This window comes from Suricata suricatta, chromosome 15 (assembly GCF_006229205.1).
Source record: "Suricata suricatta isolate VVHF042 chromosome 15, meerkat_22Aug2017_6uvM2_HiC, whole genome shotgun sequence".
In the NCBI taxonomy this organism is placed as follows: Eukaryota; Metazoa; Chordata; class Mammalia; order Carnivora; family Herpestidae; genus Suricata; species Suricata suricatta.
Genome location: NC_043714.1, coordinates 46,719,251 through 46,739,562, shown reverse-complemented (window position 1 = coordinate 46,739,562; position 20,312 = coordinate 46,719,251). Strand labels below are relative to the sequence as shown.

Below are 20,312 nucleotides of genomic sequence, written 5' to 3'. Positions count from 1 at the left end.
GAAGTTTGAGGATGTTTAAGTGTTTTCCAAAGTCTTAAGGAATACTGATTCCAAGATACACTTCATAGACAGAGGGTTACTTGGTCAAAGTGAGCCAGGAAGAAGCTACATATTCTATCTTTCTTTTAAAAAGTCACAAAGCACCTAACCATAACAAAGGACTGTATGAAGTCCTGCAATAAAAAAAAAAACCCCACGTAGTCAGTGATATTGTAATGACATCATACAGTGACAGATGGCAGCTGCACTTGTGGTGAGCGTAGCATGAATAGAGATGCTGAATCACTGTGTGGTACACCTGAAATTAATGTAACATTGTGTGTCAGCTATACGCAAATTCAAAACATTAAATAAAAAAACTGTTTAAACCCACATTTTCTATATTTATTTGACCACGAAATCCTATTTTTCTGCTTAACATCTGTTGACATCCAAAGGGCCTATTGCTCTGTAGGATACACTTTAGAAAATGCCACTTTAGGTAAAACAATTTTCCATCTTCGTGATGCCTGGTTTTGCCCGTTTTCAACCAGCACCACACTGAAATGAGAAAAGTTAGAATGCCAGAGGCCTGGAAGTCTTTACTAAAATATTGCTTCTGATCACCTTTGTCCTTGTTCCTGTCACTTTGTTAATTTATTTTTAAAATTTACTTTTTCATGCTTTTGAAAATATTGATAGCTAGAAATAGATCTTAGATTGGCCAAAGACCCAATGTCATATCAATACATGAAAAAGTGCAGTGACCTTAAAAAGCAATGAATCATAGATTAAAGTTTATGCTTCAAAGAACTAGAGAGGATACAGTACCAATGAAAACTTAATTTTCTTTTCTTATTTGACAATATGACATATAATGCAGACTCGGGATTAGGAAGGAAAAAATATTGCCTCTTGTCCTCCCTCCCTTTTTAAAAAGCAAAGCACTATAATGAGCCATTTTCTAGAGTATCAGGAAACAAATGCAATACAATTTCCAGACTTATTGCAAACCACTGCTCCGTTTAATCTGTGATACATCTGAACAGATGCATCTTGAAAGTACACTTAGAGGGAGAGAAAAAATTACTATTTCAGAAGATCTAGTGTTATATTTAGAAAATTGAAAGGGAAGACTAGGAGAATCAATAAGAAAAAAATATTAGTAACAATCAGATTTCAGTAAGGTGGCCAACAAAATATTTAAAACACAATTTAAATCACTAATTTTAATAAATAAATACATGAAGTAACCAGTAAGAAAACGTAACAGAAAAAATATGATATTTAGTATAGTAATACAAGTTACAAAACACCTAGGAAAGAAATCAACAAATTAAGTCCAGAAGATATCTGATGAAAATTACAAAATATTACTGAGGGATAGATAAGAAGGCCTAATCAATGGAGAGACTTAATAGGATTCTGAATAGGAAGAATCAATACTACAAAGATTCCAATTCTTCCCAAAGAAGAATTATTATTATTAATTATTATTAACGCAACTTTGACTTTACAGTTTACTGAGAGAAAAAAAAAAAGAACTCCTAGAGGAAAACACAGGCAGTAATCTCTTTGACATCAGCCATAGCAACACTTTCCTAGATATGTCTCCTCAGGCAAGTGAAACAAAAGCAAAAATAAACCATTGAAACTGCACCAAAATAAAAAGCTTTGTCCAGCAGAAGAAACCATCAGCAAAACAAAAAGGCAACCTCCAGAATGGGAAAAGGTATTTGTAAATGACATATCCAGTCATTTGGATTAACCAAGGGTTAATATCCAAAATACAAAAAACTTATACAACTTACCACCAAAAAACCAAAGTAAAACAAATAATCCAATTAAAAATGGGCAGAGGACCTGAATAGAGAGTTTTTCAAGAAGACATACAGATGGCTAGCAGACACATGAAAAGATGTTCAAGATCATTCATCCTCAGGGAAATGCAAAAACAAAACTACAATGATAGATCTCCTTACACTCGTCGAAATGGGTAGTATAAAAAAGACAGGAAACGACAAGTATGGGTGAGGATGTGGGGAAAAAGGAAACCTCATGCCCTTTTGGTAGGAATGAGCATTGGTTTAGCCACTGTGGAAAAGAATATGGAGGCTCCTCAAAAAATTAAAAATAGAACTCCCCCCCTGGTCCAGTAATTCCCCTACTGGATGTCACCCAAAGAAAATGAAAATACTTCTTTGAAAAGACATACAAACCTCTGTGTTTACTGCAACATTATTTACAATAGCCAAGATATGGAGGCAAACCTGTGTCCACTGACGCACGAATGGATAAGGAAGATATGGTATATATACACAATAGAATAGTATTCAGCCATAAAAAGGAATGAGATCTTGTCATTTGCAGCAACAGGAATGGACCTAGAGGGTGTTATGCTAAATAAGTCAGACAGAGAAAGAAAAATACCATATGATTTCACCTACATATGGAATCCAAAAAACAAAACAAAGAAATAAAAAGCAGAAACAGACTCAGAAATATAGAGAACAAACTGGTGGTTGCCAGAGAGGATGATGGTGGGGGAATGGGCAAAATAGATAAAGGGGAGTAAGAGATACGGGCTTTCAAGTTTTGCAATAAATTTGTCACAGGGATGAAAGGTAGAGCATAGGAGATGAAGGCAATGGTATTGTAACAGCATCTGATGCCAGATGGCAGTTACACTTGTGGTGAGCATAGTATCATATAGAGATGTTGAATCACTATGTTGTACACCTGAAACTAATAGAGCGTTGTGCGTCAAATACACTTCAGTTAAAAAAAAATGAGAGTGTAGCCAATGAAATCCTGAAGATGAATAATGAAGTCCAAAGGGAAATGCATTATGCAGACATTACTGAATACCACCTGCTGTGGCCTGTTATTACCTTACGTCTATCATCAGAATTCCTATCTGCAGCTTTTGACATTTTCCTTTAAGCTTAGAACCAAGAAAGCAAGGCTCAAACAGGAGAGCATTATGGAGACATTATTACTAATACCACTTTGCGTTGGTCTGTTACTACTTTATATCTATGCATACAATGTGTGATTCTTCCTTCTTTGCCTGTGTGGCTAATTTGCAGAGATTGCATTTAAACATTTTAATTTATTTTACTCTTATAATCATTTATGTTAGGAAAACTTTTCAGTAGCACCTCATCTTGATTGACATTTAAAAGCTAGAAATTATTAAGCATATATTTGTGAGATCTTATTAAGCAAAAAGTCAGCTTAGTTCTGAAAAAAGTAAAGATATATTACCTATAAGGTATATAATTTTTCCATCCTAATGTATTCCCCAGGAAAATAGCTGATATATAGAATATAGCTATTAATTTAAAAAGAATTTCTGGGGTGCCTGGCTGGCTCAGTCAGGAGAACATGTGACTCTTAATCTCGGGGTTGAGTTTGGAGCCCCATGATGGGTGCCGACATTACTCAAAAATAAAATCTTAAAAAGATGTTTTTTAAAAATAAAGACAATTTCCCAGTACAAAGGTAGCATATTCACGTTATTAAACAATGAATTAGTTTCATCTTTGCTTCATTATTAATATTACTCTGAGATCTCAAGAAAGTCACTTAACACTTTCTGCTTTGGTTTCACATTCATGAAATGATCTTATATCTGCCTTATTCTATTAAGTGAGAAAAGTAGTTCAAGTTTTAAAAAATGTTATCTCCTGGGGCGCCTGGGTGGCTCGGTCAGTTCAGCGTCTGACTGGAGCCCCGGGTCGGGCTCCGCGCTGGAAGTGGAGTGCTTCCCAGCTCTCTGTATTCGGAAGAGGCCTAACTGCCACAACTATGTCATTTTTCTCAAAGATTGCCGAAATGGAGACATGATAATGAACACTGACTCCAAAGAATTCTTCTTTTAACATAGAAATATTAAGTTGGTTACTTATACTTGTTTTATGATCTGAAATGCTTCCACTAATCCAAAATAAAATAAAATAAAACAAGAAAAGCAGAAGTGACAAGAAGTATTGTTTACAGAACTAACTCAAAGCAGGGGTGGTAATTTTATGCAGAGCACAACACGTGCTAGACAGGAAATGTATGGACGGTGATAAAATTTCAAGGCTATTTTGGTAGAAAACTCCACCTGGTCTCTCATAACACTGGAGCAAAGCTTCTTGACTCTATAATTTTGATGGACTCATTTTAGCTAGAGTAGAGAGGTCTGTTAGAAGTTTAGAAAGAACTGAAAATTAGGTATGTAGTAAAAGGCAGGCTAAATTAAGGGACATTTAATATTTTGGGATTTACAAATTATCCAATAAAATATTTAGATGTCTGTTTCCACACTTAGTCATTTCCTCTCTTATACCTTCAATTACTTCTCTCCCTTTATGTTCAAACAAAGATATTTTTCTCATCTTGGAGGGTAAAATCATGTTTGGATCCCAACCAGAATCAAGCTAGAATTGGGTTTGGCAGACTGTGTCGGTAAAGGGCCAGATGGTGAATAGCTTAGGCTGAGCGGGTCATAAGGTTTTCTCTGGCAACCACTCAGCTGAGCTACAGTAGCACAAAAGTGACCATGGACAAGACATAGATAAAATGTGGTTGTGTTCCAATAAAACTTTATCCACAGAATATGTTTATCTATAACAAATAGCAGCAGGCTGCATTTGGTCTGTGGTCCATAGTTTTCCAGCTCCTGAACTAGAGTTTTCTCCCCTTTGCCTGTCTCTGGCTAGTGCCTCCAATTTCTACCATTTATGTTCTCCTTAAGCCCTGATGATCTGGCCTTCTTCACATCTTAAAGCTAATATGTGTTAAGAATTAAATTAGACAATGCACTGAAGATACTGCATATGAAGGATGTGTCACCGTGCTTGGCACACAGTAAGTGCCAATGCATACTTGTATTCATCACAGTAGCCCCATGAATCTCATCCGGTTCCCCCGACTCAGTAAACAGCAAACCACTTGTCTACCCAGTCGCTCAAGCCAGGCTGTGAGAAATTAACTCAGAGTCCTCTCTCCGCTTCCTCTCTTATCTACCCTCTAGTCCTGTTGCTTCTCCCCATCTGATCCATCCTCATGCCTTTCTCCCATGACTACCTGCTAGTCCAGACCACTACTCTCTTTTGACAGATCACCACAGAGTTCTAGCAGCCTCTCCCTGCCTCTACTCTTTCTCCCTTTGGCATGACTGTTCACAATCTTAGGAGAAAATCCAATTTTCTGAATGTAACTTTTGAGATATTCTGTGGTCTGTCCTCCGCCCAACTTTCTAGCTTTATGCCTCAAGTCTCTCTGTTTTCCTCTGTGCTTCCTGCACACGAACGCAGCCTAGTTCCTTCAGGGTCCTGTACTCTGCCTGAATGCACTTACAAATTGTATCGTCATCTGACTCTTCCAAATATTAAAAAGGTTTCAAATTGCTTAGAAAAAGTTTGGAAACCAATTCTTTAGTCAAATAATATCACAGGCCTTTCTTGGACTCATACTTTGTTTTCCTGAACTCATCCTATACTACTAAGGTTTCCTATGCTTGACATGCATGCCTCTTTCACTCCACTGAAATGCTAAGTCTTCAAATACTGGTGTGAATCACAAATATTCCAAGAGGCTATTCAAAATCTCACTACAATCAGAAGGAACTTTTGGAAATCTTACAGCATTGTGTGTTATTGATGTGTTAACATCCCTGCCCTGATTGTAAGATTTTTGAGAATGGGTCTATGATTTGTATAAATTATCAGTAGTACATAGTGCCTGCATAGCACCTTTTCTTTATTAGAAGTACAGTTAATCATATTGACTGACTATTTTAAACTCACAGTTTTAAAAAAAGTGCTCAGTGCTAGTCTGATAATCTATTTAAAATTTTAAGCAGTATTTAAATACAATGGACTTTTACCTGACCTTTGCATATTAAAATGTCTCCTCGGAAATAGATTAAAACTCAATGGGTACTATTTTAAGAACAAAAAGCAAATTATACCAAGAACACATAAAGAAAAAATAAGCAACCATAAAAGACCAAGAAGATAAAGCAGATTAAAACTAACTGACCTTACCTAGCTCTCTTGTTCAGAAGGCAGCAAAGATTTGGGCACCTGGGTGGCTCAGTGGGGTAAGTGTGAGACTCTTGATTTTGGCTCAAGTCATGATCTCATGGTTTATGAGATGGAGCCCTGCATCAGGCTCCGTGCTGACAGCGTGGAACCTACTTGGGATTTTCTCTCTCTCTCCCTCTCCCTCTCTGTCCCTCCCCTACTTGCACACATGCACAAAGTAAATAATCTTTAAGAAACAAACATAAAAAAACAAAATGAAGCAAAGAGACATAAGATTTTACTGATATACACAAATATTCCATGAACCACTGGTCTTCATCAGCATAAAATATAAAACAAAAAGAAAATTTGACTGTAAGTGGGATTAAATTCTAGAACACAATTCAGAAGAGGACCCTATGCGGACAGCTTTAGAATTGTGCATTGTACTGCACGATTGGGAAGGCAGAAGTATGAGACTTCCTTGCAGAAGGAAAAACTTCCAGTTTTTAATTTTGGTTAGAAATAAGTCATGGACTACAAACATAGTAGTATGTATTTAGTTATATGGTACGCCATCTTTTTGTAACCTTTTTTAAAAAGTTTATTTATTTTAAAAGAGAGAAAGAGACAGCACAAGTGGAGGAGGGGAAAGCGGGGGGTGGGGGGAGAATCCCAAGTAGGCTCTACACTAATAGTGCAGAGCCCAATGTGGGACTTGATCTCACGAACCCTAAGTTCATGATCCAAGCTGAAATCAAGAGTCAGACTCAGCCACTGGGTGCCCTAGTATGCCATTTTTGTTATTGTTAATTTCATCTATTATTTTGTTTTCAAAACAGGTATTTTCATTTGTGTAAAAGTATTTTTACTGTCCTCCTTTTGGGGTATGGGGGGGACTTTCCAGCTGAAATGTCAAATGCACACAGATTCTTAAATAGTCTGCATTTTTTAAAAAAAGAAATCTATTTTAACATAGTGAAAGAGAACTCTATTTGACTGTCATTTCCATTAATATAAATTTACAGCTGACTGTATAAATGAAGACAAACTCAGTCTGGCTGATAATAAGTCAGAAACCTTTGGTTCATCTCTCTTCCCTTTGACACAGATATCTCTAATTGCAGGATAAAATGCCTACTGGCAGAAGGAGGAAGAAAACAAAAGGGGACAAGCAATCAAGATGCTTCCAATGTCAACAGGACAGGAAAGGCTCTGCTAAGAGCCTGGTGGCCACTGGCTTCCTACTTCTGGCCACTGTATTTCCTTCGGAAGTAAGGGTTCGGTTGAAAGATGTGGTAGAAATGCCTCAGTTAAGAGCACAGCCCCTTGGGGGTTCTCTTGGTTTTCTGGAATTATTTGCATCCTTACATCTATTTCCGCATTACATGCTATCTTACCATCAACTCCCTTATCAGAGTCGTACTCCCCTCACCTGGTACTTCTCCATTAGCTCTTGTCTGTCTTTCATTTTCTAGGCAATTATGAAGCTTCAAGTTAAAAAGCAATGAATCCTCACATACCAGGAGAAAAACAAAAAGAAAAACAAAACCACTCAAAACGGAATGGTACTTTCTATTAAGGCAAGCGTTGGCATTTTGACTAATTATTACTTTATTTATTTGTTAAGGGCTGTCTCTCCCACTGGAACATAAATACCATACAAAGAGGATCCCATTTACAACACAACATGGTGTCTTGTCATGGAGTGGAAATTCAGTAAATATTTCTAATATGTTCTAAGGAAGTGAACGAGTCAGTTAAAAAACAATCTTACAATAAAAAGACAGATGTGTCCATCTAGAGCAGCATCAGAGAGGAAAGCTGTTTTTCCTCCACAAAGTGTTTTTCATTCCACAAAGTCTGTAATACAAAATAGCTTTCAAAGCCCAAGGGTAGGATGAGTTAACACTCCTATGTTTGTCTTTATGTTGGAAAAATGAGCTAACGTTACTCCTAGTAGAATTTTAACCGCTTACCTAGGGCTTTATGAAATTTCCAACAAATACCTGCAACTCTTTGGAAATTTTCCTAGTAGATAAAAGGAATGAGAGTCACCTGAATAAAAACCCAACCAAACAAACAAAAACTTCTAGTAGCTCCATATACCTATGCAGAGTATATGGGAATTTGATTAAAAATGGCCTTTACCTGAAAATTGCATTTCTGTTTATATTTCCATGCTCAAAAACCCTAAAGCATTTACTTTTAATAAAATTAAAAGACTTCTTTTCCTTAGTATGTATTTTTTCAGCTTACAATTAAACTCTTTATGGTTTAGTTATTTACAGTTACGAGACCTTTGCTGATTACTAGCTTGTACAATGCTTTTGGCAATTCAGATCTTAAGATTATATCCAATTAAGTTAAATAAAACCTATAGTAAATTAAAAGTAGTTTCCTGCGAAATTTTTATTTTGAAGAAGAAAGGTTTTCTTCCCTTTAATGATATGAGAACTAATTATAAAAACATACTTAAAATTTTTTTTAATATTTGTGTTTTAGAGAGACAGAGCATGAGCAAGGGAGGGGCAGAGAGAGAGGGAAACACAGAATCCGAAGCAGGCTCCAGCGTCTGAGCTGTCAGCACAGAGCTTGACAAGGGGCTCGAACTCACGAACAGTGAGATCACAAACTGAGCCAAACCGAGCCACCCAGACGCCCTTATAAAAACATACTTTAAGCAACAGTGGGATCACATAAAGAGTACCAGCTTTGGAGTGGATCTGTTTATCGTGGAACTGCTGAGTCTCAGTTTTCTGATATGTAAAATGGGAATGATAATGCATACATCTAAGGTTGTGAAAATTAAAATGAACAAATTCATGTCACTGTTAACGATGTCTTTAAAAATGGGTAAATTATTTTCTGAATTTTAGATTTAAAAAAGGTTATATTCTTAATAATTGGTATGTGTTTTTTGGTCAGATAGTATAAACTGTGAAGATTAACATTTATTTCCATTTTACTTTACTCCCAGGAAGCAAATAATATGCTATAAATAATAATTTTTATAAAACATATTTACAATAATTCTTGAATCCCCCCACCTTTCCATCTCTTTCTGTGATTATCATTTGTGGTAGGCACAATGGTCCCCAAAGATGTCCATGCACTATTTTCTGGTCTCTCAAAATATGTTACATTATGAAGTATAAAAGATTCTGCAGATGTAATTAAGGTTAAGAACCTTAAAACAGGGATATTATCCTGAATCATCCAAGTTGGCCCAATCCAATTGTATAAGCCCTTAAGAGCAGAGCCTTTTCTGTAGCTGGACAGGAGAAGAAATGCAGCAGAATGGGTGCTCGGATTAGAAGCCCAGGAAAGTTCAACATGCCGTTGTCAGCTTCAAGACGACGACGGTCATGTGTCAAAGAAGGCAAGACGTTGAATTCTGCCAACAATCCAAGTAAACTTGGAAATGGAGTCTTCCTTTCAGCCTTTAGATAAAAGCCCAGCTTGATGACACTTTGCTTTCAGTTTTGTGAGACACAGAGTAGAGAAAGCAGCTGAGCTCACTCAAATTTCTGACAGAATGGTAAATCTAAGTTGTTAAATTTGTGGTAATTTGTTACAGCAGCAATAGAAAACTTGATACACCATTGATCAGGCCCTCACCTCTCTGCTCTAAACTAATTGTCCTACTAAAGTTGTCTCCTTTTCTTGATCTCTAGACTTTCTTATTGACAAAAATCTCTCCAGCTCTGATTGTCATGACCATATTCCAAATCCTGCAATGGCTCCTTACTGCCAATGCTATGGCTCTAACTCCCTGGTCTGACATTAAGTTCTTTCATCTTTTTGTTATGCCATCAGCATAGAGCCTGACAATGGGCTTGATCTCACAAACTGTGATATCATGACCTGAGCTGAAAGTGAGTCTGATGCTCAAACAATTGAGACACCCAGACACCCCAGACATGAAGTTATCTCTGATCTGGTCCCAACCTCCATCTCCAGTTTCATCTCCCATTATGTGTCAAATACCCTGTGCTCTGGATCCGATGGAAACAGCATTTCCGTATCTCTGGGTCTGCTATTGCCCATGTCAGAAACGTCCATCCTTGGCCTCAGCATTGTCACAGTTTAAACATTATCCACAATTTAAGGCTTACATCAACTCTTGGCTTGGCATCATGTTGGGAGTGATCATTGCCACTGCCACACAACGACAACATGATATTATTAACAAGAACACCTAAACTGACATTAATAATTATATTAACGGTATTGGACACCGCTCTAAGTGCTTTCATAAGTGCTCATAACAACCTCAAGAGGTGGGAAGATAGAGTCCATTATTTCACAGCTGACGAAACGGAGGTTCAAAGAGGTTTAAGTAACTTGCCCATGAGGCAGAGCAGAGAGATGTGAACTCTAAAAACTCTCCAATCTGCTTTCTCCACTCTGCTACACTTCCTTGTAGGGCATTCTTTCCTTTTCTTGCTTGTCCTCATCATGTTCTGCTTTGTTTCAGATTTACTCAAGCCTCAAATTCATTTCTTCTGGGAGATTTTAAGATCCTTCAGTAGAAAAGCTGCAAAAGAGTAAGGACTATGTGCCAGGTTTTGCCTTCCCTAGCACCTACCAAAATGCCTCCCTTGCACATTGTGTAGTTGCTAAAAAATGTTTGCTTGGTGAGATGAATAAATGAATGGTAATGTTTGTACTTTAGGGAAATGATTAAAATACTGTAAGAATTCATTAGTAAATTTTTAGTAACTCTATTGTGAGTATGATCTTTAGGTTTGGGAAAGGATAATGCAAGATAATTTGCATTTGTAGATCTAAATGGATAGCTCCTTAACAATACCTTTCAGGAGTTCTATTTATTCTTTCTATAAATAATAATAAAACACTAGAATGTGAGATGTTAAGAAATATTTGACATATACTTATGTCATCATTTACAGCTTTTTAAAAAGTTTATTTATTTTGAGAGGGGGGAGGAGCAAAGAGAAAGAAAGGGCGAGAGAATCCCAAGCAGGCTCTGCACTGGCAGCGCAGAGCCCAATGCAAGGCTCAGACTCACAAACCGTGAGTTCATGACCTGAGCCAAAATCAAGAATTGAACCCTTAACCAGTTGAGCCACCTAGGAGGCCCCTAGTACATTGAAGTTTTAAATGCCATGGATGCTTGGGGTGCCTGGGCGGTTCAGTGGGTTCAGCGTCTGGCTCTTGATTTCAGCTGAGGTCATGATCTCATGGTAGTGAGTTCCTCACTGGGCTCTGCACTGAGCATGGAGCCTGCTTGGGATTCTCTCTCTCTTTCTCTGCCCCTCTCCCGCTCACACACTGTCGCTCTCAAAATCAATAAATGAACAAACAAATAAAAAAATATTGTTATTAGCACAGAGATAATCCTTAAGAGTCTTACATTTTTCTACTATAAAAATATTTTTTTGAGGGAATGGGCAAAAGACTTGAATGGACATTTCTCCAAAGATGTGCAAATAGCCAACAGGCACATGAAAAGATTCTTAACATCACTAATCATTAGGGAAATGCAGATCTAAACTACAATGAAATGCCACCTCAGACCCATTAGGATGGCTATTATGAAAAACAACAGGTGTTGGCAAAGGAGAGAAATCACAACTTTGTGCACGGCTGGTGGGAATGTGAAATGATGCAGCTGCTGTGGGAAACAGAATGGCAGTTCCTCAAAACATTAAAAATAGAACTTCCATACGATCCAGCGATTCCACTGTGGGTATGCACCCCAAAGAATTGGAAGCAGGATCTTGAAGAGATATTTTTACACCCATGTTACAGGGGTGCAAAATGGGAACAGCATTATTTGCAATTGCTAAATGGTCGAAACAAACCAAATGTCCATTTACAGGTGAACAGATAAACAAAATGTGGTATATAAGTACCATGAAATATTATTCAGTCTTAAAAAGGAAAGAACTTCTGACACGTGCTCTCAGCGTGGATGAATCTTAAGGACATTATGGTGAGTGAAATAACTAGGTCACAAAATGACAAGTATTGTGTGATTCTGCCCAGAGTAGTCAAATTCAGAAATGGAAAATGGAATGGTCACTATGAGAAGCTAGAGGAAAGGGCAAAGTGAGAGTTGTTTAATGGGTGCAGATTTCACTCTGCAAGATGCAAAGCACTTTGGAGATTACGGTTGATAATAATGGAAAGGTATTTCCTGCCACTGCACTGTACATTTGAAAATGGTTAAGGTAGTCAGTTTTATGCTATGCATATTTTACCACAATTAAAAAAATAAAAATAAGGGTTTTCTTTTTAGAACAAATGATGGAAAATTCAATCCAAATCTAAGAAATGCAAAATTAATTTCCATTAACAATGAAACTGGTAACTTTCTTAGCTACTTGTTCAGCCCAGCTTGCTATAGAAGTACTTTACCACAATTCACAATATAATATAATTATATTATAAACATAATAGCTTTCACTTACATGAAATATTTTATTTCTTCTATTATAGTTAAGCCACATGAACTCAGTACCAAAGAACAAATAGTGGCATGATTATCAATACTTTTAATTAATAATGGCTGGTAGTATTATGAATGCTAAAGCATTATAATTTTTTAAATGTTTATTTTATTTTGAAAAAAAGAGAGTGAGTAGAGGAGGGGCAGAGAAAGAAGGAGGGAATCCCAAGTGCTATCAGCCCAGAGCCAGATGCAGGGCTCAATCTCACCAACTGTGAGATCATGACCTGAGCAGAAATCAGGAGTTAGATGCTTAACTGATTGAGCCACCCAGGTGCCACTAAAACATTATAATTTCAAAAGTGAAATATGCCTAAATTTAGTGTTAAAAGTGTATTTTTTGTGAGACTCCTTAACATGTCATATCCTATAGTGTTAGTTTGAGATTTCTAATAACATGAAAAGCCAATACTATTATTTAACATTTCTATTATTCTTTATTAGTATAAGTTCTGTTAAAAGATCTATGGATTCAGCAAATATTCACTTAGAACTTTAATATCCTAGAATAATAGCTGTAAGTCTTTTTGAGTTACATATACTAGGCCAATTTTATTTATTTTTTATTTTTTATATTAAAATTTTTTTAATGTTTATTTCTGAAAGAGAGAGAGGACAAGTGAGGAAGGGGCAGAGAGAGAGGGAGATGCAGAAACTGAAGCAGGCTCCAGGCTCTGAGCTGTCAGCACAGATCCCGATGCAGGGCTTGAACCCACAAACCTTGAAATCATGACCTGAGCTGAAGTCAGATGCTTAACCAACTAAGCCACCCAGATGCTCCTAGACCAGTTGTTTCAAATGTATTAAAATATCATCTCCATTTCCCTAAAAAAAGTTATTTATAAATTGTACACATATTCTATATTACTTGTATAATACATAAAAGACACATATTTGAAAAGAATAAAATACAACAAACACTTGTAAATCATTATTTCTAATGATAAAGTAAGACTATGTTCTCAGGAAAAAATGTTCCAAGTGATGTGCATTATAATTTTCAATAATATTGGTATGCTCACCAAACTTGCTTCTTCTTTTCCCTCAACACTTCCTAGACTGCATTTCCCAACCTTTCGCTTTCTGGCCTCAGCCTTGTGACTGAGCTGTAGCCAATGAGACACAAGCAGACGTGACTCTCCTACTTCCAATTCTTTCCCATAAAAAGTTGTGGGTGCTGGTTGGATAGAGAGTATTATGAGACCCCAGAAGAGTATAAAGCCACAAGATGAAAACAGCCTCAAACCCTGAATGATCACAGGGAAGGCCACTGGCCCACTGGGTATAACTGCAATGAACTGCTATTTTTTGCCCAATAAATAAAGTTCTTTGAAATTAAGTTTTCAAGTTTTATAGAGTAGAGCAGCTGGCATTATGTTACCACTAAGCAGAGTAATTTGAAGGCCTGCTTCCAAATGTGGTTTTCTCATACTTACTTTGAATGATGTCATAATTGAGAAAGAAAATTTACAAAGACATTATAAAGGCCATATAAAGACCATAGACCATGTAAAGCATAAAGTCAGGGTAAGGGGTTCATTGTTAATAACAGTAGATGTAAATCTAGCTTTTATTAATCTTCCTGATGACTTAGAATTTTTAATTAAAAAATTTTTTTTCAATGTTTATTCATCTTTGAAAGAGAGAAAGAGACAGAGCACAGTGTGGGAGGGGCAGGGAAAGAAGGAGACACAGAATCCAAAGCAGATTCCAGGTTCCAAACTGTCAGCACAGAGCCCAGCACAGGGCTCGACCCCACGAACTGTGCGATCATGACCTGATCCAAAGTTGGAGGCTCAACTGACCGAATCACCCAGGCGCCTCCCCCAATAACAGAATTTTTCAGTGAGCTTCTTGTAAGATCTTGAATGTCACTGTACTTCCTTCATCAATGGCTGACGAAGAGCTTTAGTAGGAATAGAAGTTTCAGGTCTACCTTTTTTGGACAATTGCAGTAGGTATTACACTCAATCCACGGTTTCTTTGCAGTAATCTTTTTAAGCCACTTGCCCATTTTCTGATGGTTAACTAAACTAACACCTCCAAAAAGGCATGCAACACTGACCATCTGACATCCAGACCAAACAAGAACACAAGGTTGAAGTGTGTACTAAATATTAGCAATGCTTAATTTCTTGTCTTTAAAGTTAAAAAATAAAAAGAAGCTCTATCATTTTCTTCCCATTTCCCCAAGGAGTACATGAGCTTTTCACTGAAGATCACTATATTTGAAACTATACCAGACACTGAGAAAAATACATAAAATAAGAAAAAACAGTCTAGGCAGGAGATAGACAAATATAAATGATTAGTTATTGAGTGTTATAGCTAGAGTAAATATAAAGTCCCGTGCAAACATAGAAATTATTACAAGATGAAAAAAAAGAGCCTAATTTCCCGAGTGACCACAGGCCATAACAGCTAATCCCACTTAAGCTCTGAATCCAAAGCTCTTTTGCCTACTCAGTTTTCCTATAAGCACCCTGTCACTAAAATAACAAAACTCTTTTTTGACTTCATTTCCCCAAAACGACAGTCCTGTTTCTGTATTTCCATTTTTTTAAATCAGCAATCCTAGAGCTGTTTTTATCTGAAACTTCCAATTCAGTAGCCACTCATCATATGTACCTATTTAAATTTAATTAATTAAAAAATGTTAAAAAGCAATTAAAAATTCAGTTACTTGATCACAGTAGCCACATTTCAAAAGCTCAACGGCCATGTGAGGCTAGTGCTACACATTGTATTGGGCAGCAGAGATACAGAACACTGCCCACATTGTTGAAAGTTGTATTGGACAATGCTGGTCTAGACTGTGACAAAGTAAGAGTGACACCACCAGATCTACACTGTCTGGGTTCAAATCCCAACTGCTACCTTTTCAGGTTAGGTAAACTTGGGAAGGATATTCCCTTCTGCTCTTTGGTTTTCTCAAAAAATCGTAAAAGGTGAATAGTAATTAATTCCTGCTTCCTTACATTATTGTGAGGTTTAAATGATTTATATGTAAAATGCTTAGAATAGTCCCAGCACATAAAAGGGCTCAATAAGTATTAGATATTCTTATTTTTATTCTTGGTATTATTCTCACTGACTCTACCTCATCTCCCATTTTTTTTTAACCTGCTCCAAAAGGCTTTGTCCACCATTGCAATATTTGTCAAGGTTTACCAAGTTCCCTGTCTTGCCAAATTCAATGGTTAATTCTCTGTCTTCGTCTGACTGGACCTTTCAGAAGCATTTGACATACTGATAATCTTTCTAAAATATTTCCTTTATTTGGTGTCCAAATATTCTTTCCTTCTCTCTCTCCATGTCTCTCTTTATGTTTATTCATTTTTGAGAGAGCAAGAGTGATAGAGTGAGAGAGAGCATGAGTAGGGAGAGGGGAAGAGAGAGAGGGAGATACAGAATCTGAAGCAGGCTTCAGGCTCTGAGCCGTCAGCACAGAGCCTGATGAGGGCCTCAAACCCACAAACTGTGAGATCATGACTTGAGCCAAAGCCAAAGATTTAACCAACTGAGCCACCTGGGCGCATCTCTCTCTCTTTTCTTAGTGGCTGCTCTTTCTTAAGTTTTCTTTGATGAATTATCTTCTGATTTCTCAACGTTGGAGTATCACAGAGCTCACTCTTTACCTTTCTTTTTGATTCAAGTTATCTTAGGTAATCTTATTTAGTCCCATAGCTTTAAGTACTACCTATTCATCACTCCTAAATTATAACCTCAGCTTTGACCTACTAGGCTCTAGACTCATAACCAACTAACCATACAACAACTGCACTTAGAAGTCTAAACAGGCATTTCAAAATCAACATGTCTAAAAGAGAGTTCTTGATTCCCTTATGAGGTCGAATTGGCTATGATGACTTACACTGACAAAATGATTTTAAGTTTTTAAGGCATTTTCTTATAAATTAAAAAAAATATTATCTTTATAAAAACCTTGTTAGAACAGGAGGTGTTCATTTCATTTGTCAGATGAACATTCTATGACTCAGATATGTCGGGGAGGTTTTTAAAGAGGTCATACCTGATGATCTCATATAACTCAGAGTAAGCAGTAGGATCTGAGTCTCCTTATTATCTCCAGGCATTTTCTGCTAAGTTAGAATCCCTAGCAAGTCATATTCAATCTTTAGAAATGGTGACTTTACAGGTGAGTTTACAGTCAACAGGCAAAGGAACACACAAACTAGTCCGGCAGAAGACAGACAGACGTGCCTTAGCCACCATGTGTACGGGTCTGCATACCTTTATAAATACCAATTATTATTTACAAGCATTGCTATGATATCATCTAGATGAGTTTTCTACTCATTAGAAGAGAAGAAAGCAGCCTTGTCTAAAAAGCCATCCTGGTACGATGATACTTGTTTTTACAATGACAAAAGGCACCTTCTGTCTCCATGGCCCGGCTCACAGCACATGCTCAATAGTTATCAACAAACCTTGAACGAGTGCAAATGATTATTTAGTTTAACACCACATATTGTCTAACTCCTCTAACCTTATTCATGTGTGTTTGAGGTTCTTAATTTTTTAATTGACAGGCTTTAGGCTTTATCTTTAGACAAGTTGTAGGTTTACAGATGTTTGTGGATTTTAAGGAAAAATGCAATTGAGTTCTAACCACTAGAGAAATACAAAAAAACTTCAATTTCAAAAGGCTGACATCTATCACATTAGTACAAGATAGCTAATTATGTATAAACATAAGTAACTTAAAAATCATTAAAGTATGATCTCTATATCTATAGATTAATTTTTATTTCTATATTACAATGAACATTTTAAAACACCAAATGAAAAGTTCCTCTGTCAATAGTCACATTAAACACAGTGAGTTACAACCACGATATAAGAAAAACCACCAAATAACTATTTCAACAAAATAGTATGTCTATATATAAGGCTCAAATTCCAGAATCACTGTTATAGTTACATAAAGTCAAGATTAGCCGGGTCCAGGAATTAACGCGTCCTTAAATTCTTTTGTGTTGCAGATTTTTATCCTGATTTCTATGTATTAGAACCCTAGTAATTCAAACATAAATGAGATTTCACCCATTTGCCTATAATTTATTTGCTGTAAAAGAAACACCACATTATACGCTTTTGTTTGTTTGTTTGTTAAGTGGAAGATATGTTATTATTTCTAAGATACCAGGGATTTAATGTTTAATTATCAACAGCCATTTGAAAAGACATTGCTTTGACTCACAAATTTCTTAATTGCTAACTGTGGCTTTTCTGAGTGGGAGTAAGAGTGCTGTATCTAATTTATTTTTGCAGATGTGATTTAGAAACTGAATTTGAAAGTAGCAAGGCTCTGAATATCTTCACTATCAGCAGAAAACTCCTCCATCCCTGCTGCTGGAGAATATTGCTGCTTGGAGTTTTAACAGGAAAATAAAAACCGCAGTAAGAAAATTGATACTACTGGTAAAGGCTGCTTACACGCTGAAAAAGAAGTTAGGTTGTCAGCAGTAAAGCAACTATATTATTCACACAAAATATGACGTCTCATCTTCGTCAGGGTTACTTGCTGGGAATGAAAATTAATTTGGCCGGTTCCCTCTTGAGGAACCTAAAGAAAGCAAATATCTCACACATCAGAGAATCTTTACGAAGCATCAGCAACCGGCAATCCCGCTACCACCGCCTGACTCCTCCCTGAGGAGCAAAGACTCTACAAGCATCTCAAGTACACGGGTCAATGTTCACTTCAAAGCAGGTTCATTTGTCACTGAAAAACAAAGTTAGTGTTCCATGTGCAGGAAGGTGAACTAGTTTAAAATGCCCCTATCTCTCTGGAACACGGCATCTTCCACTAATTACTGCAATGAAATGAGCAAAAGAAAAGAATATGTATTTTAATTACAAACTCAAACGTGAAGTCAAAAGGAACATAAACATGCCTACCGGTTTGGCTGAGCTGAGACGCGCTGCGACTCTTCCTGGAGAGGCCCACAATGGCTACCATTTTGGCCCCAATGCTAGAGCGCCGCTTTTTGCCGCTGGCGCCCAGGGCGCCCACTGCGGTGTCGGACTGGCTGCCGTCGTTCTTCTCCAGCGAGCACATGTCTCCGCTGATGCTGGTGCTTTTGGTCATGTTCTTCCCTGAGATGCCCATTTGTCTGCTTTGCATTTTGGATGTAAAGACACTGTAGGCCGATGGATCATTAAAAGTGAGGACAAGAGTGAAAAGGAAAAGACAGAAAATGTAGTTTAGATGAAACATCTGGAGTAGAATGTAATCATATTATGTATCATTTATGGGACATGTTTTTAGGGTTTAAAAACTTGCAATGGTCTTGAATGGGCTTTACTAGTCAGGGTCAACCTAACAGCTATGTAAACTCATGATTTCAATTCTGCTGTCAAAAAAGGCACTGGTTTGTGTGGCCGTAGAGAGAAAAATATGCACAAAAAAAATCGGTGGGTCTGTTTAAGAGGATATACTGTCCTACAAGTACAAACAGGCTTTAAAGAAGCCACACGACAAAGGGAGATGGTCCCAAACACCGCTCTCTACTCTGCATTACTGCTGTCTTCAAAAAGAAATTAGTTCAATGGGTGATTTTTTTTAAAAAATGGCAAAAATGACAGCATCCACTGCTAAGTTTTCCTTATCTCAAAAGATATATAAGACTTATCAAATAGCAGTTACATTTCCTAACAGGAATTGAGGTTCTCATTAGTTTTGAACTAAAAATAAGTTATTTCACTTTATATAATTTTATATTTATCTATATTCCAAAGAATGAAGAAAAGGAAGATTTTCCTCTTGCATTCACTTGAAAGAATTTCAAAGAATATCAGTTTTCTAGACAATGTGATCGGGAAGCAATCGCTGAGTCAATGAAGCATGTGAGCCGACTGATGATCACTGATTACTGATGATGATCACTGGTTAGCTGACTCCTCCCATCGGCGGTGTTAGTAGTGGTTACTGTCTACTCCCATCGGCGGTGTTAGTAGTGGTTACTGTCTACTCCCATCGGCGGTGTTAGTAGTGGTTACTGTCTACTCCCATCGGCGGTGTTAGTAGTGGTTACTGTCTACTCCCATCGGCGGTGTTGGTAGTGATTACTGTTTACTCCCATTGGCGGTAGTCACTAGACTAATTCTACCAACCAGTTAAAGACAGGACCCTGGATTTTTCTATGATTACTCAAGTGTGGTTGGAAGTCGAGTGGGGGCTGAAGAATCTGGAAGCAGGCTCTCAGGTGGACCCCCCCAAACCTGGAAAAGTGTGAAGGAAGTGGCCTGCTTTCCAAAAATGGGAAGACTTATTTACAGGTCTGATTCAGGATAAAAGTCAGAGTTTCTGTTTTAATTTGGTACTAATAACAGGAGTGAATAACACAGAATTATAGAAACAAAAGAAAAAAAATCAAGAAACATTAGAAATATCTTTAGATATCATTTAAAGAGTGAGAATTTGAAAAGTGACCTATTAAGGAAAGCTCTTACTTCTAACTCAATGACTTGGTCTGCCCCCCAGCCCCACCCACTGCCAATTTTTTTACTCCATCCTAGAGTAAAATGTGCTAAAAGGCCAGGACCACATGTTAAGTTTATGTACATTTTCTACAAGTATTTAAGAGGGGAAAAGCTTAGTGTAAATTTTTCTTATGCTTTTTTATTTAGTTGTGAGAGAGACAGAACATAAGCAGGAAAGGGGCAGAGAGAGGGAGACACAGAATCTGAAGCAGGCTCCAGGCTCTGAGCTGTCAGCACAGTGCTGACAGTGCTGACAGCTCAGAGCCAGATATGGGGCTCGAACTGGAAAACCTCAAGATCATGACCTGAGCCAAAGTAGGTAGCTTAAC

General features: G+C 37.2%; 1 protein-coding gene across 1 annotated transcript in view; it reads right to left on the bottom strand.

Moving 5' to 3' along the window:
- RIMS2 (regulating synaptic membrane exocytosis 2) overlaps positions 1 to 20,312 on the bottom strand; it is a 497,675-nt gene that overhangs the window by 8,678 nt on the left and 468,685 nt on the right. Inside the window, exon 25 of the mRNA XM_029923706.1 lies at positions 18,400 to 18,641. Coding sequence (XP_029779566.1) covers positions 18,400 to 18,641 — 242 coding nt within the window. The remainder of the gene's footprint in view (positions 1 to 18,399; positions 18,642 to 20,312) is intronic.